Below are 14,252 nucleotides of genomic sequence, written 5' to 3' on the forward strand. Positions count from 1 at the left end.
TGACTGGATTTTTTGGCCTGGACGACAGCTTTGACTGCTTAGCTCCTCTGGTGTATCTGGGCTGAGAAACCCAGGAATGAAAACACATCTTCTAATTTTTTTACGAGGGAATGAATTATAGCTGCAGGAAAAAGAGGCATCATCAGACTGAGCCATGCTGCTTTCATGTTTAGAGAAGCAGAGAAGATTTACTGGTACGTATTTTTAGAAGCTGGCTCGAAACACTGTTGAAATCACATCAAGTTGGTTTGTAAACTGGTATGACTCAGCCGCTGAAAAGGAAATCTCAATTTGAGCGTTTTGGTCATTTTTCCAACGGGAAATTCCAACAACTGATGGTTGCAAGATCTCAAATGGAAGGATTTGCTGCTTCTGTTTATAAGATATTAAGGTGGATCTTTTCTGGTGTTTGACAGCTAGTCTAAGAAAACAAGCAATGTGAATAAGACGCGTAAAGATCTGAGAAAATCACCTTTTCCCTCTTGTTATGGACAAAACAAACAATTGATGAATGAAGAAAATAGTTTGCAGATTAAACAATATTGAAAATAATTGATAGTGACTCACCTACAATCAAGTATCTTTCAAATATAAGTCCATCGCCTTATCAGAGGCCAAAGTCAAGTATTACATTTGACCAGCAAACCTCTTTATAATGACATTAAGTGACTATTATATTGCCTATCTGAAGTCGAAACCTGCTAAATGTTTACCATTGTCTATTAGCTTTTATAGTAGACTATCAAAATGTCAACAAAGCAATGAATTAAAGGACAGAAGTCAATGTCAACTATGGAGAATACAGATAGTATAATGCATGGACTAATTCCCACAACATGACTCTAATAATAAGATACGTTTGGTAGTGGTGGTGTGGTCCTGACATTCCTCCACCTGCATTCTCCACGTTGACTTCCACAGTAGGATTACTGCTGGGTTATTTATAGGAGCCGGGTCCAAAATAACACCTCGCTGTCTGCCTGTCTGCGTGCTCCCCAGCCAAGAGACCGAGTCTCTGCATGGAAAAGGACATGTGAAAGCTCCCCAGCAACAACACGCACGCACACACACACACTCCTATACCATATGCAGTAGTATCCGACCGTACCCAAACACCCCTCCAATTTACCTCCGACTCCTTCTGCAGATCCTTGAACACATCTTTCCCTTTCGGCCTCTGTCGGTCGCCGTTATCATTAAGGATATTTATGATAGGTACCTCCATGTCCTCCGCCTGCATGTTTCTCGGTCACCGTGGATCACTTCCTCTCCGGCGGATAGTGCATACCGGTCCGGTGGAGAGCTGAGACTCACTGCACCGTTGGAGCACCGGCTCCTGAGCTCAAGTTGAGGGTCTCCTCCTCCTCCTCCTCCTCCTCCTGTCTGTTTGGTTTACTGTCCCTGGGCGCCCGGAGAAGGCGGGGTTAGAGATTTAACATCAGAGGGGACCACGCGAAAGTAAAACTAGGTGGTGTTTACACAGAGGCAGTGCACTAAAGAGCCAATGCTTGATGTATGGAGGTAGATTTGTCTCAATATTATTTGAGTGAACAGAAATATATTCCGTGTAAATGTGTAATCTGTAAATGTGAAACACCTTCCACAAACGCAAAAAAAGATTTGTAAACTCACAAAACCTAGGCCTACAGAGAATGACAGTAATGCACACACGTGTCTAAAACATTTCAGAAAACAGTCTAAAATTAAAAACATTAATTGCACGGTCACAAAGGCACATAATAAACCTTGTCACTGACCTTAGGCTACATACAATTAGGGTATCTATCTACAAAAAAGGCATTGTTTCTTTATTCAATTTAGCTGGGAGCTTAATACATTAACCCGATGATTTAGTACATCTACAGATGGGACTACAGATGCCTGTCGAAAAATATGAAAAACCACAATGTACCAGCTTTGGATGATGGATGAAGTTCCCCACCAGTTGTGTCAAACTGAATCAACATGAAACAAGCTTTCTCCTTGGTAATAAAATGTTGAGCAATACAATCTGCTGTCAGGGGTCCACATCAGTCTGTCTATTTATTTATGTGAAATGTAAGATGGAGGTGGAGGCCCCCGCACCCTCCCTTCAGGGCAGCAAGTGAATTATTGATATGTTGAGGTGGGGGTTTGTGTGTGTATAATGGAAAAAATGTCTACCAACACACAAACCCCTGACAGTGAAGAACCACTTATGATGACATGATTAGATTGCACAGTTGCTGGTTGAATCAGTTTAATAATTTGAAAGTGCAATCCAATGAGAGAGAAAGGTTGTGTTTCTAGAAGTTGTCAGATGGTTTTACCTGTGGTTAGAGGATGCTGCTTATTTTACATTTATAGTCTCCAAGCCAAAGCTGAAATCACCTTGATGACATCAGGGTTATTTCTAAAACTTAAACTGATAGAGCACTACGAAAAAAACAATTGACATGGCACATTTAAAATGATGTTGTACTGAGAACTCTGCAGCTTGGACATGGATTCCCATAACAATAAAATCAAACATTTTATTAAATTTCACCTTTCATTATTTTTTTTACAATGCAAAGGTATATATTTATTTGACATTGAACTTGATGAGTTCATACTTAAATGTTTGTTATATAATCTAAGATACAGTACCGCAATGTCATTATATATATTAAGTATTTCTCCTTTCATACAGTCACATGTAGAGTAAAAGTCCCTTTTGAAGATAAAAACCCATCTTGAACCCATGTCAGCACATAGTAGGTAAACAATAATTAAAGTATGGAGAAAGGGTAGAGTAATAATCTGAGAATCTCAAGATTTAGGTAATACATATTTCATTTTTTTACATTTTATATAACATACAATGCTTTTTAAAACCGTTGTATAAAGTCCCGAGCCAAAATACTTAAGTATAATAAAAACTCACTTTTCATTCTAACGGTGTGACAGATCTTTGACATTTCTTCCTATATGTTATAAACATTTCACTTTCAGGGCACAATGGGCTGATTTTGTTGTGTTGATTTGTGTGTCAAGAATAAATAAAAGGCTCACAGCCAGCTGTTGATGTCAGAGACGTCCCTGTGTGTTGGCTCCTGGCTCAGATGACATCACTGTGCCTCGGACAGACCTCAGCAGCTGCACCCCTTCCCCCAACACACATGAACACTATACTGAGAAATCAGACTGCAAAGAAACACAAACACCTACATAAGTGGGTGATTATGTGTTGATACCAGTCGAATCAAGGAGATGCGCACAAAGAGGTTACAGTTTTTTTTAACATCTTTATTCAGTAAGATTACAGAATGTTTTAAATTATTGCTCATCATCTACCATTATCACTTGCAATATTTAAACATAGGTTTTTTTTTAATTTATTCAACAACTTAAAACATGTTTGAGAATTTGCCAGTTTGCACTGTATTAGGATTTACAACAATAAATACAGGAGTGGATTCTTCTTTTACCTTCCTATACTTTTAAAGGTTGTCATATCTGTATAGTGTTTATATACAGATACGATGCTGGTGTCTTCCCCCGCCCACCCGTACGACAAAACAAAAAAATGCTTTCTCCCCATAACGCACAGGCTAGGATCCTGAGGCAGCTGTTAACGAAAAGCAATTGTGGACGACAAAAAAATGTGTTCAAACACAGAAAGACATTAAGACACACACGTCATCTTCTATAATCACCTCAGCTTTCTCTCCAGATGTTATACTCTTAATCACACATTCACACTTACAAAAGGGAAAGTAAGACAACAGGTTTAAGAGCACAGGTCGCACTACTATAAGAAGGGATTCTCAACTGCACAAGGAGACATTAATGCACAGACATTGTGATAATGAGGTTGTCTGCTGTGACAGTGTAGGACCTTGGGGCGTACGCTAGGTTACTACGCGCCTATTAATGTATATACGTTTGCCAAATTAATTAGGAATAGCTTGACATTTGGGAAATACTGTTATTGACTTTCTTGTTGAGACTTGCATAATAAGATCAATCCTACCCATATCTGTATGCCAAAATTGTAGCTGTGGCTAGCCGAAGATGGGAAATGATGGAAAACAGCTAGCGTGGCTTTGTCCAAAGTTAACAAAATCTAGATACAAGCACCTTGAAAGCTCACACACTTATGAGGCGCTTGTAGTCGGACATTGTTGCTCTTTAACCTTCATGTTAACATTAGCTAAGTGGCTGCTGGCTACAGTAACATATTTAACATGAGCGCTATACATTTTCTCAACTCTGCACAAAAGCAAATACAAATATTTAAAAAAAATGCCAAAATATTCCTTCAAAGACTTTGGTTGATGTTAAATAGTTTGTAAAGATACTAGTCAGTGTTACACAGCAATTACATTTTATTAATTGTGCATATTCTTAGTCTGAATGAGCTAAACTGTTAATTAAAAAACCTTGTTGTGCTATTTCCTCTTATTCAAAGTGTGTAAAATGATCAAAGACCTGGATAATGAGCTACTGTATGTGTGTTTAAGCATGTGATCCCTCTCTGTGAGAGTAATGGTGGCAGCGTCTCTCAGCAGGTTAGCAGAGGACCTGATGGGTTCAGGTGCAGAGCCAGTATTGCGGCGGGCGGGGAGCTGTCAGCTGAAATGACTGTCAGGACTTTCTAATTTGCACCGTCAGGTCAGCTGGAGAGAATCTAAGTCTTTCAGGAGGGGAAGAAGAAATTAAATATTTCAAGGCTAGCAAGCCGAGTTTTGAGAACTCGAAAGAAAAGGGGGAAATAACCGTTTACAGGCAAATGCACATGATATACAGCAAGGGTAAATGTGCTTCTTGGATGAAAAGAGAATATTTCCCAGATCTTACTTTTTAAACTGAACTTTTTCGGTGAGTACCAAAGAGTTGTGGTGTGTATGGTAAATACTATAAAAAAACAAACATATTTTTTCTTTGAGGACCTGATTGAAGATCTGTTTGAGTACCGGCCAGGCAGCAACTTGCTGCTCATTTGGTTTCTCTTTAAATATTTTCTGTCACAGTATTCAAAGTGAGGGCTTAAATACATTTATTACACTTATCATCAGAACACTTAATTGCTTATCTTTACGACATATGATGATTCCTTTCCAAAAGTAATGATATGAGGTGGCGCAGGAGAGAAAAGGATAGAAAATGTTTCAATATAAATATCTAAATATACAGTATGTAATGGTCTGACAACCTGCCATGCTTCTAATACAGTATAGTCATTCTTGGTAAAGGAAGAGGCTAAATGAAAAGGTTTATCTCTCACAAGCTGGAAATACTTCAACACAGGTGCTGTGTGAGCAGCTGGAAGCCGAGAAAGAAGCAGCCAATGAGATGTTTTCACTGTGGCTTTGAGTGACAGGTGGGAAGACCCCGTCCAGTCGTACTAAGACAAAAGTTCTGACAACTACAGGCTGATCGGACAGGACAGCACGCATACAAAAATGTTTAAAAACAGACACAACGGTGAATCTCAATGAGAATGATCAAATAAAAGTCATGATATGATTGGACCCTGAGATCCCACCTAATCCACGCCCACTAGGTCTAAACCCCGCCCTCTCAATGTTACACAAGAGAAAAACAAAATCACAGGTAGAAAAGAACAGACAACAAAAATAGGACAGGAAAAAAAGTGTCCGTCACTGAATCTTCAACGGCCTTCATTCACACAGATTTCTTTTCTTAAATCAATTTTTTTTTTTTTTTTTTATATATAGTATATATCTTTTTAGCATCAATAATTTCATCTTTAATAGTTAAACAATAAAAGATCTGGCAATGGGAAGGAGGATTTACATACAAGTCGACATACAAATGAGTGATTAAAGAGAAAGAGATAATTGTGGTGAAAAAGGAAGTAAAACATCTTCCGGAAGAAGACGTCGCGGAGCTAGCTAACGGCTAATGGCAGGAGCAGCTCCACAGATTTAGAGTTATCATTATTGTTGTCGAGCGTGAATAAATAAAACGGCTGCCATAAGCGCAAGATAAGCCCCGCCCCCTCTCAGTCAGAGCTCCTCCCCAACCTCCCCCCCATAACATAAAGCAGGTGTGTTGACTGTCCTTCCTTCTGTCTTCCTCCTCCTCCCCCTCTTTGAGTCTGTGCCAATCATGGAGTATTTGTATTTCTTCAGTCAAACGCCGACACTGGTTTAATACCTGTGGGAGAAAAACAGAAAGCACAAACGTTAGGATGATAGTTGACTTAAATATAAGAGGTGAACATGTATCCAAGCACTGTACATGCAGGATTGACGAGTTACGGTCTCTTCCTTTAAAGGATTTTATCTTGACCTTGACCTCTTGAATCTCGGCACAAAGTAGGTACAAAATTATTAAATTACGGAGCAAGGGTAGCGGTTAATAATCTGAGAAAAAAAATCTGATTTCTCTCAAGATTTAAGTCATAAATATTTGAGAGCAAACTTTTAATTGATTTTAGAAAATAGATGTTATTAAATATGAGTACACTATTTTCAATGATATTTTCGTAATAATTTAACTACATTTCTGAGTTTCATCTTGCAATGTTACCTATTCAAATATCGGAGATATATTTACACATTTTTGGTTTCAATTTTTTTTTTTACTTTTATATAACATACAATGCTTCTTAAAACCGTTGTATATAGCACCTAAAGTCCTTTCAAAATAAGATTGTTGTCAAGTGTTGAAGTGTTTCCTTACCTATAGTAGTTTGGCTTGAAGGGCCCGTTCTTGTTCAAGCCCAGGTACTTGGCCTGCTCGTCACTCAGCTCTGTGAGATGTGCGTCGAACGTGGGGAGATGTAGGCTGGCCACATACTCATCTGCAGGGCAAAAGAGAAAAGAAACATGTTAACCAGACCAGGCAACTGTGGCTGATCCATCATTCCAATGAGGGAAGCTCTCCGATGTACCATCTAATTTCTCTTGCACTGTCTACTATCTTGCTTCTCCTCATACTTCCTTCCTTTCCTCGCGTCAATCATCAGTGTGTGCTGTGGTAGCAGCAGCCCACACTGACCTACATTTGTCTCTCTGTTTTTATTTACTGTGTGTGCACTCTGCTTTAAGTCACAGAGTGGACACTAAGAGAAGTGACGGGCAGCGCTGCAGACATGCTGCACACACACACAGACTCGTTCTACTGTGACTGATAAGCTATCCACAGACTGAACAGATGAGACTGACTGTGTTGTCTATAGAGATAAACGCAGTGTGCCTGCAGGCTCTCTGCTGGGGAAGAAACAACCTCCCTGGAATGACTTCCTGCTTGGTGGCTACTTAAGTACCAAACGGGGTATTTTAGATCTTGCTGGCGTGATATCTTGCTGCGTGTTTGAAGTATTTTTGTATACAGAAGTCTGATTAATTCCTTAGCAAATTCTGGACTGGCAAATAGTCTTACCCATCTTCTTGGGCAGCAGGTAAACATCCTGTTTGTAGCGTCCCTCTGGGGCGTTGTAAAGCTCTATCAGAGCCAGCGCCTGGGCGGAGACACACAAGCGTTAGTTACAAACACACTTTTGCCGACATCTTTATAAATCTGAAATACAAAACTAATCATGTCAACTTATGTAAAAAGGTATTGTTTTACCTGGGTGGTGGCGGTGATGGAGAGAACAAAGGTGGGCACAGTGGAACAGCTGAGGTTCAGCAGACGACCCTGTGTAGGGGAAGGAAAATGTATGATTGTAAAGTATTACATTGTAAAACAAAGTTACAAAACAAAGTAGGCATAAGCTCTTATTTTAAAAACCAGCTATCGAAAAGTCACTATTTCAGCGGCACTAAATGATGACGTTAAGATGATGTATAAGTTCTTTAAATAAAACACATTTGACACACAGGTCTATTTTGGAACAGGGAAAGATGATGGCGGCAGGAGAGGTGAGTGTGGAGGATCTCGTGATGCGGTTAACACCTGCTGGAGATCAAACAGCTGCAGAGACACAGCCATCGATAGACAGACTGCTCTCATTCTGTCAGTGTGAGTCAAACACACGCCTATTCTTAACCTGCAATGTGCATCTGCAGTGTTGTTTCTGTAAGTATAATCCCTTGTTCTTTTCTAATTTGTTTACAAAATCTCAAATAAATAACAGTCTCAAGCCCCAGCTGGGTATTTTAAAGCTTGTATTCTGATGTGTTCTGAGTAAGTGCCTGTGTGTGTCTGGTGTGCGTGTGTCTGGTGTGCGTGTGCGTGTGCGTACCTCAGCCAGCAGCACTATCCTCTTGCCATCAGGCCAGATGACGTGGTCGACCTGAGAGCGCACTCTCTCCCAGGTCAGCTCAGGAGTCCGCAGGCTCGCCTACAAGAAGAGCAGATAAACAATCATTTGTTTCTGGTGATCTTTTTTTCTCGTCTACCACTTCTTATTTCTGTTGAGCTGAGCTGTTACACATGTATTACAGCAGCACAATTCATCAAAATCAAAATTGCAATATGTTCTAGTGAATTTTTCAAAACGCAGAAATCAATTTATTAAAGAGGACATGCTATTCTGCTCATGTTCAGGCTCATATTAGTATTTTGTGTCTCTACTGTGACATGTGTCCTTGCTTTAACGTTCACAGTTGCAATATCTGTCAAAATAATAATTTGTTCCACATGTGCAGCCATCATAACAACAGACCAGAAGTGTACTAGTATGTTTGGTCTTTTCCAGGATTTAATTACTGTAATAAGTGAGTCCCACCTCTCTTTAGTGTCTGAACTATTCCTCGATTGCAGTCTTCTTAAGAAAATACATTGATTTCATTTTGTTCTATTCCTAGCACTGCTGTCTCACCGTTTTATGTTTAGGAGAATCATCTCTGCTCACTAATTGTAAGACACTCTGCATGAGCACATGAGTAAAAAGCTTAATGTACTAATGAGAACCAAGCTGATCTAACAACAGCATTACACAGTGGGATCAAGTAGTAAAAAGGTGGTAAAAAGGTAGCAGTAAAGTAAGCTTAGTTAAATCATCCTTGTCCTTTTTAAAGACTAGCCTAATTCTGACCACAAATGAATCATCTTACATCAAACTCAAGCTAATCTGCCAGTTACTGTGACATTGTCATCATGTCAGGTGGTTTGTTTTATTCACTATGGTTTTGGTTTCTTGACAAGGTATTACTGGATGCTAACTGACCACATCGATCTCAGTGTTGGAGTGTCCCATGTTGCAGACGATGCAGCCGTTCTTCATGCGGTCCAGGTACTCTCTCACCACCACGTTCTTATTGCCTGATGGAGGAGGAGAGATGATGGAGGAGGAGGAGAGATGGTCAGGAACAGATTAGAGCACACAAGCAAAACGAGAGATTAAAATAGGGAGAAAGCAAAAAGGTGAAATTGACAGAGTTTTGTCAAATGACTTTTCAAACAGTCTTCAATAAGGTTAAAATAAATATATAGGGGAATGAGTCTATATCCATTTCTGTAAAACTTGGTTTTATTGCTTTAAATTTAACAATTTAGCATTGTTAAATTAGTATGGAAATGTTAAACCAAATGATATATGTATAAGTTACATTTTCGGTTGGAAATATGATGAAGGATGAACTCAGCTGAAAAGGATAGGATAGGATACATTTAGTCAGTGGCCGTTTCTCAATGTCGAGTAGAGCTGCTCCAGAGCCACTATTTCAAGCATACTACGTCATCGAGTGGCGCAGAGTCACTGTTTAAATGCCCAGCATACATGTGCTACCAAGCAAGCCTCCTCGACATTGAGAAACGGCCTTCATTATTCTTACTGATAATAGCTTATCCCTGTATTTCACTTAACAATCATTCATAATTTGCAAGAAACCGACAAGCTTAATGGAGCTAAAGCCTATACTGGTTTATTTATTTACACCACTTTCTAACTAAAAAGGGAAAATCTGACATGAATCCCATGCAGCTTCTTCTACCTCTTATCTGTCATATTGCAGTCACCCTGTGAGAGAGCTCCACTGCTGCAGGCCTGCCAGCGAAACATTAAGTAATGACGCAGAGAGGCAAGTAATTCTCCGCTCTAATTAAGTGCAACTCCCTGGCTGCTGATCTGAGAACTTGATTAGTGACTGTTAGACACAGCCGACAAAGACTGAGAATCTGCGCGGTCATCCTGAAGAAACACTGAGAGAACGGCATGTTCCTCACACAGAGAGCGACGGATGAGGCTGACCTGTGCAGGTGATGACGATGTCCACTTGTCTGATGACTTCATTCAGCTTCACCAGCCTGAAGCCGTCCATGCTGTGATTGGGAGATAAAAAGGTGTGAGGCTAATGAAACACAGCAGTGGTGCATAGGAAGTGAAACGAGTGGAGTCCTACCACGCCTGCAAGGCACAGATGGGGTCGATCTCTGTGACGTACACGATGGAGCCCATGGCTTTGAGGGCAGCGCAGCAGCCTTTTCCCACCTGGGAGTGAACGACATGAGATTATATTATACAGTAGTGAGACAGCAGTATGTTTCAAGCATTAGTCCATCTGTTAAAGCAGGTGGTGTTTCATTGAGAGCCTGTGCAGTTAACAACTCATTAAAGAATGTTCAACATTTTCAGATTGTTATTTTTAATTTTGAGGTTTAAAAAACGTAGAAAATTTAAACAAAAAGGTCACTTCCGGGAAAATGCATGCATCCACATAATCCCACATTTCCTTACATGTCGTCAAATGTAACTTGGGTGATTCTTTCACAGAAGCAGATAAACTCACTACTCCAAATTAGTATTTTATTTTGAATACTAGTAGATGTTGAATGTAGAAACCCAAACTGGATGTCCCGAATAAAAGTTTTTTTTGTTGTTTTCACCCTTCTTTATAAACACAATATCATTTTTTTGTCTCCAAACTACATGAATTATTCAACAGTTTTCCAGTCTGGTAGTCTTTTATAATGAAACATTCAGCAAAACAGAATAAATTAGTTTTAACAGAAGCTAGCCAATGCTGTATAGATGGTGAGGATTTTCTATACAAAGCTCTTTAAGGACCTGTCACAATTTATATGAAAAAAGCAGTTTAAAAAAACAAACCGTTGCATACTTAATTCCCTGTCCTTACTTGCTTTGGTGCCAAACAAAAAGGGGAAACTGATCTTCTAGCTCTAAATCTCTCCATTTCAAAAGTGGATGTACTCTACCTAACTTATTATTCCAGTCATAATAGTATTTCAGAATAGAAGTGTAAGATGTAGGTGTCTCAGTGAACAGGCCTGTATGAAAATGTCCGCCTTACCTCTCCGTATCCACACACCACCACCTGTTTGCCTCCAAACATGACATCAGTGGTCCTCTTCAGGCTGAGGACAGAAACACCATTATTTCTCTGGCCGACTGATACATATTCAGACAGTATGGAACAGAGTGGGTCTGCCCCGCCACATTGAATACTCTAAAACTATCAAATATTCTGTTTTAATATACGTTTCATACCCGTCGAGGATGGACTCCCTGCAGCAGTACAGGTTGTCAAACTTCTGCTTGGTCACCGAGTCGTTGACGTTCATGGCTGGAACACACAGCTTCCCCGCCTTGGACAGCTGGTACAACCTACACACACACAACAAATATAAATGTAAATAACTCAAGCTATGCAATAATAATAATTGTTTTATGTTTAGTGTTGACAATGCCGCTTCAATCGCTAGTCATACATTTACCTTAAGGACAGACTAAATAATGACTAAACTAAATATAAAACAATTATTTTCCATTCATTTTTAGAAAGGCAAATGCCTGACAAATACAACCTGAAGCAGAATATATTGTTAAAGGTCCCATGACATCTGGTTATTACCCGTCCCCTTGTGTGTTATGAAGGTTTTTCTGCATGTAAACGGTCTGCAAAGTCACAAACCCTCAAAGTACACCCTGTAGGGAGTAAAACTCTAACACAGAAAAGACCTGTCTATGCTGCCCCAGAACGCCTCGTTGGAGATTTCTCTTTTTCTTCCTGGGTACAGTGACGTGCCCATACCCAAATGGACCCATTGGTCCAAATGGACCAATCCGTGGAGCCGTTACGTCCGCGGAGCCGTTAGGTTAAGTCCGTGGATTGGTCGAAATGGACCAATCTGTGGACTTCCTCACACACACTTGTGTGTGTTCGGGCTGGGTTTCGCTGTGTCTCGCTGTCTCGCAGACGGCCACTGGGCTCATAGGGAGGGGGGGGCAGGAGCTCCAACAAGCCGTTTAGGACAGAGAGTGAATACACATACTATACAGAGATGCTGTATGAGAAACCAATGTGAGTTTGGAAAATTGCACAATATAAATGTATTCTAGTAGACCTCAACAATGGAATTATGATCAGTAGAAATGGCCATGACATGGGACCTTTAAATAAAACATGTGGATTTTGGAAATGATTGCCTCTATTTTTTTAATAATATAAACGTAACATATCCTTTTTTTGCCTTAGGCTCTGCAAATACTGCAAATGTTTTAATCACAGATTTCTCTAAGCGTCTGTAGAATTCACAGCCTCTGGATATTCAATTGACCATTGTTCAAACAGTCTTTTATTTAAAGATGATTAAAGACCTACCTTTTTATCTGGCTATATTTAGAGTGATATAGCCTTAGTTTTTAAGTTTTAATCAGCAATTTCATTTCTATTTATTCACATTGTTAATTCATAATTTTATATTCTTGTTTTTTTGTTATTTTATGTCAACCCTTTTGGCTGCATGTTTGTATAAAAGGAGCTGCATAAATAAATAGTTATTAATGTTAACATTTTCACCACTAGATGGCGATGGTACACCAGAAACTGTGCGTGTCTATAAGCTGTCAGTTTTGTAAAAGCTATACGTGTACATTCTCCCAATTAAACTAGAGCGGACTGGTTTTATCTGGGTCAAGAAGTAATATATCTTTTGAAAACTTTGCTTAAGATAATGAAGGATGTGTGCATGTGTTGTGTCCCACCTGTGCACACCGGTAACACTCTCCTCTACAATGCCTTTTATCTTCTTGAACATGTTGGGGTATTTTTTATAGATCCAGTGAGTCAGGTCTCCACCGTCATCCAGGATCTGACAGAGAGAGAAACACAATTAACACATTAAAAAAATGGTTAACTGACCCTGCAAATAAGGTAAGTTAACACATTTTTAAATAGAGTGTCCTTTCTCAAATCTAGATCTAGTACTGTGGTAAAAATAGAAGCACCTCCAACAGGGATTGTAGGTTAACAAAACAATTTGTTTAGATATTCTTGTAAAATATGCGTAAACTAGGCTTTATTTAGAGTGTAGGTGTGCTACCATGTTGGGTTGCCAGCCTTCCACGTTGACACAGCGATCGATGCACCACCAGAAGTCGTCCTCTGACTCACCCTTCCATGCAAACACACTGAAACCTAGAATCGAGACAGGAAGTATTTTATATATATTATATATACAGAGAAGAGCAGAAAAGGATTTGGTCACACACATACACACACCGATAAACTCCCAGTCTCACCTCCTTCTGCCAGAGCAGCTGCCACTTCATTCTGGGTGGAGTAGATGTTGCAGGCGGCCCATCGACACTGAGCCCCCAGAGCTGAGAGGGTCTCCATCAGCACCTGAGGAGGAGGGGAGTTTGTCATAACTGCTGCAGTAAAACCATCGTATGCTGAAGGTCCCCTATTATACTATTTTTCATCAATATATTATAGGTCTCAGATATATACAAAACATGTCTCTGAAAGGTTTGGCTCCAAACACCAAACAGATCATTGTAGCATCCCATAATCCCCTCTGTTTCAGCCCTGTTTCAAAAGTGCTGATTCTCTGTCTGTTACTTCAGATGAAAATAAGGAGCCCCTCCCCACGCCCCTCTGAGAGATATTTGGTTAAAAAGAACACAATGGTGCTCTAGGAGGAGATTCAGGTGATAAGGTGGGGGGGGGGTTACCTTGGTTGGTGATAGGCTAATAGTTACTCAAGCCAAAACATCGTTATGACATCATAAAGTGGCCAAAATCTGATCAGCTCATTTTCAGACAGGTTTTTATATAAATGGATCAGGACAAAAAGAGAGCGCATCTTTGTTCCTGAAGCTTCCAGAATCTCTTTACACAGAGGGGACACACGTTGATGTAGAAAAGACATGAACAAGTGGATTTTGCATAATAGGTGACCTTTAAAAAGGTGTGTGTGTGTTTTGCATTCCCACTTACAGCAGTCTGGGCAGTGATGTGGGTGCATCCCACCACCTTGGCTCCAGCGAGGGGCTTCTCCCCCTGGGCTCGCTTCCTCAGAGCCATCAGGGCCGGCATCTCTGAAAGACACACGAGGGAGCGGATAATCAG

The 14,252-nt window shown here is 40.0% G+C and overlaps 2 protein-coding genes across 5 annotated transcripts in view; both read right to left on the minus strand.

Annotated features, from left to right (window-relative positions):
• strip2 (striatin interacting protein 2) overlaps positions 1 to 1,375 on the minus strand; it is a 30,674-nt gene extending 29,299 nt beyond the window's left edge. For 2 of the 3 annotated variants that reach the window (XM_034131539.1, XM_034131537.1), the window contains exon 1: positions 1,130 to 1,375. In XM_034131539.1, the coding sequence (XP_033987430.1) occupies positions 1,130 to 1,240 (111 nt within the window). In that variant the 5' untranslated portion in view covers positions 1,241 to 1,375. The remainder of the gene's footprint in view (positions 1 to 1,129) is intronic. The other variant, XM_034131540.1, reaches the window with a different exon arrangement.
• Positions 1,376 to 3,246: 1,871 nt separating this feature from the next.
• Positions 3,247 to 14,252, minus strand: part of ahcyl2b (adenosylhomocysteinase like 2b) — a 39,403-nt gene continuing 28,397 nt past the window's right edge. The window contains exons 4-17 of one of the 2 annotated variants that reach the window (XM_034131372.1): positions 14,121 to 14,221; positions 13,421 to 13,523; positions 13,222 to 13,316; positions 12,884 to 12,990; positions 11,387 to 11,503; positions 11,190 to 11,253; positions 10,281 to 10,369; positions 10,130 to 10,200; positions 9,107 to 9,201; positions 8,180 to 8,278; positions 7,564 to 7,632; positions 7,375 to 7,453; positions 6,673 to 6,793; positions 3,247 to 6,144 (exon numbers count right to left, since the gene is read on the minus strand). In XM_034131372.1, coding sequence (XP_033987263.1) covers positions 6,138 to 6,144; positions 6,673 to 6,793; positions 7,375 to 7,453; positions 7,564 to 7,632; positions 8,180 to 8,278; positions 9,107 to 9,201; positions 10,130 to 10,200; positions 10,281 to 10,369; positions 11,190 to 11,253; positions 11,387 to 11,503; positions 12,884 to 12,990; positions 13,222 to 13,316; positions 13,421 to 13,523; positions 14,121 to 14,221 — 1,217 coding nt within the window. In that variant the 3' untranslated portion in view covers positions 3,247 to 6,137. Of the gene's footprint in view, positions 6,145 to 6,668; positions 6,794 to 7,374; positions 7,454 to 7,563; positions 7,633 to 8,179; positions 8,279 to 9,106; positions 9,202 to 10,129; positions 10,201 to 10,280; positions 10,370 to 11,189; positions 11,254 to 11,386; positions 11,504 to 12,883; positions 12,991 to 13,221; positions 13,317 to 13,420; positions 13,524 to 14,120; positions 14,222 to 14,252 lie in introns of those variants that run through there. The other variant, XM_034131373.1, reaches the window with a different exon arrangement.

Source organism: Trematomus bernacchii, unplaced genomic scaffold (genome assembly GCF_902827165.1).
Source record: "Trematomus bernacchii unplaced genomic scaffold, fTreBer1.1, whole genome shotgun sequence".
In the NCBI taxonomy this organism is placed as follows: Eukaryota; Metazoa; Chordata; class Actinopteri; order Perciformes; family Nototheniidae; genus Trematomus; species Trematomus bernacchii.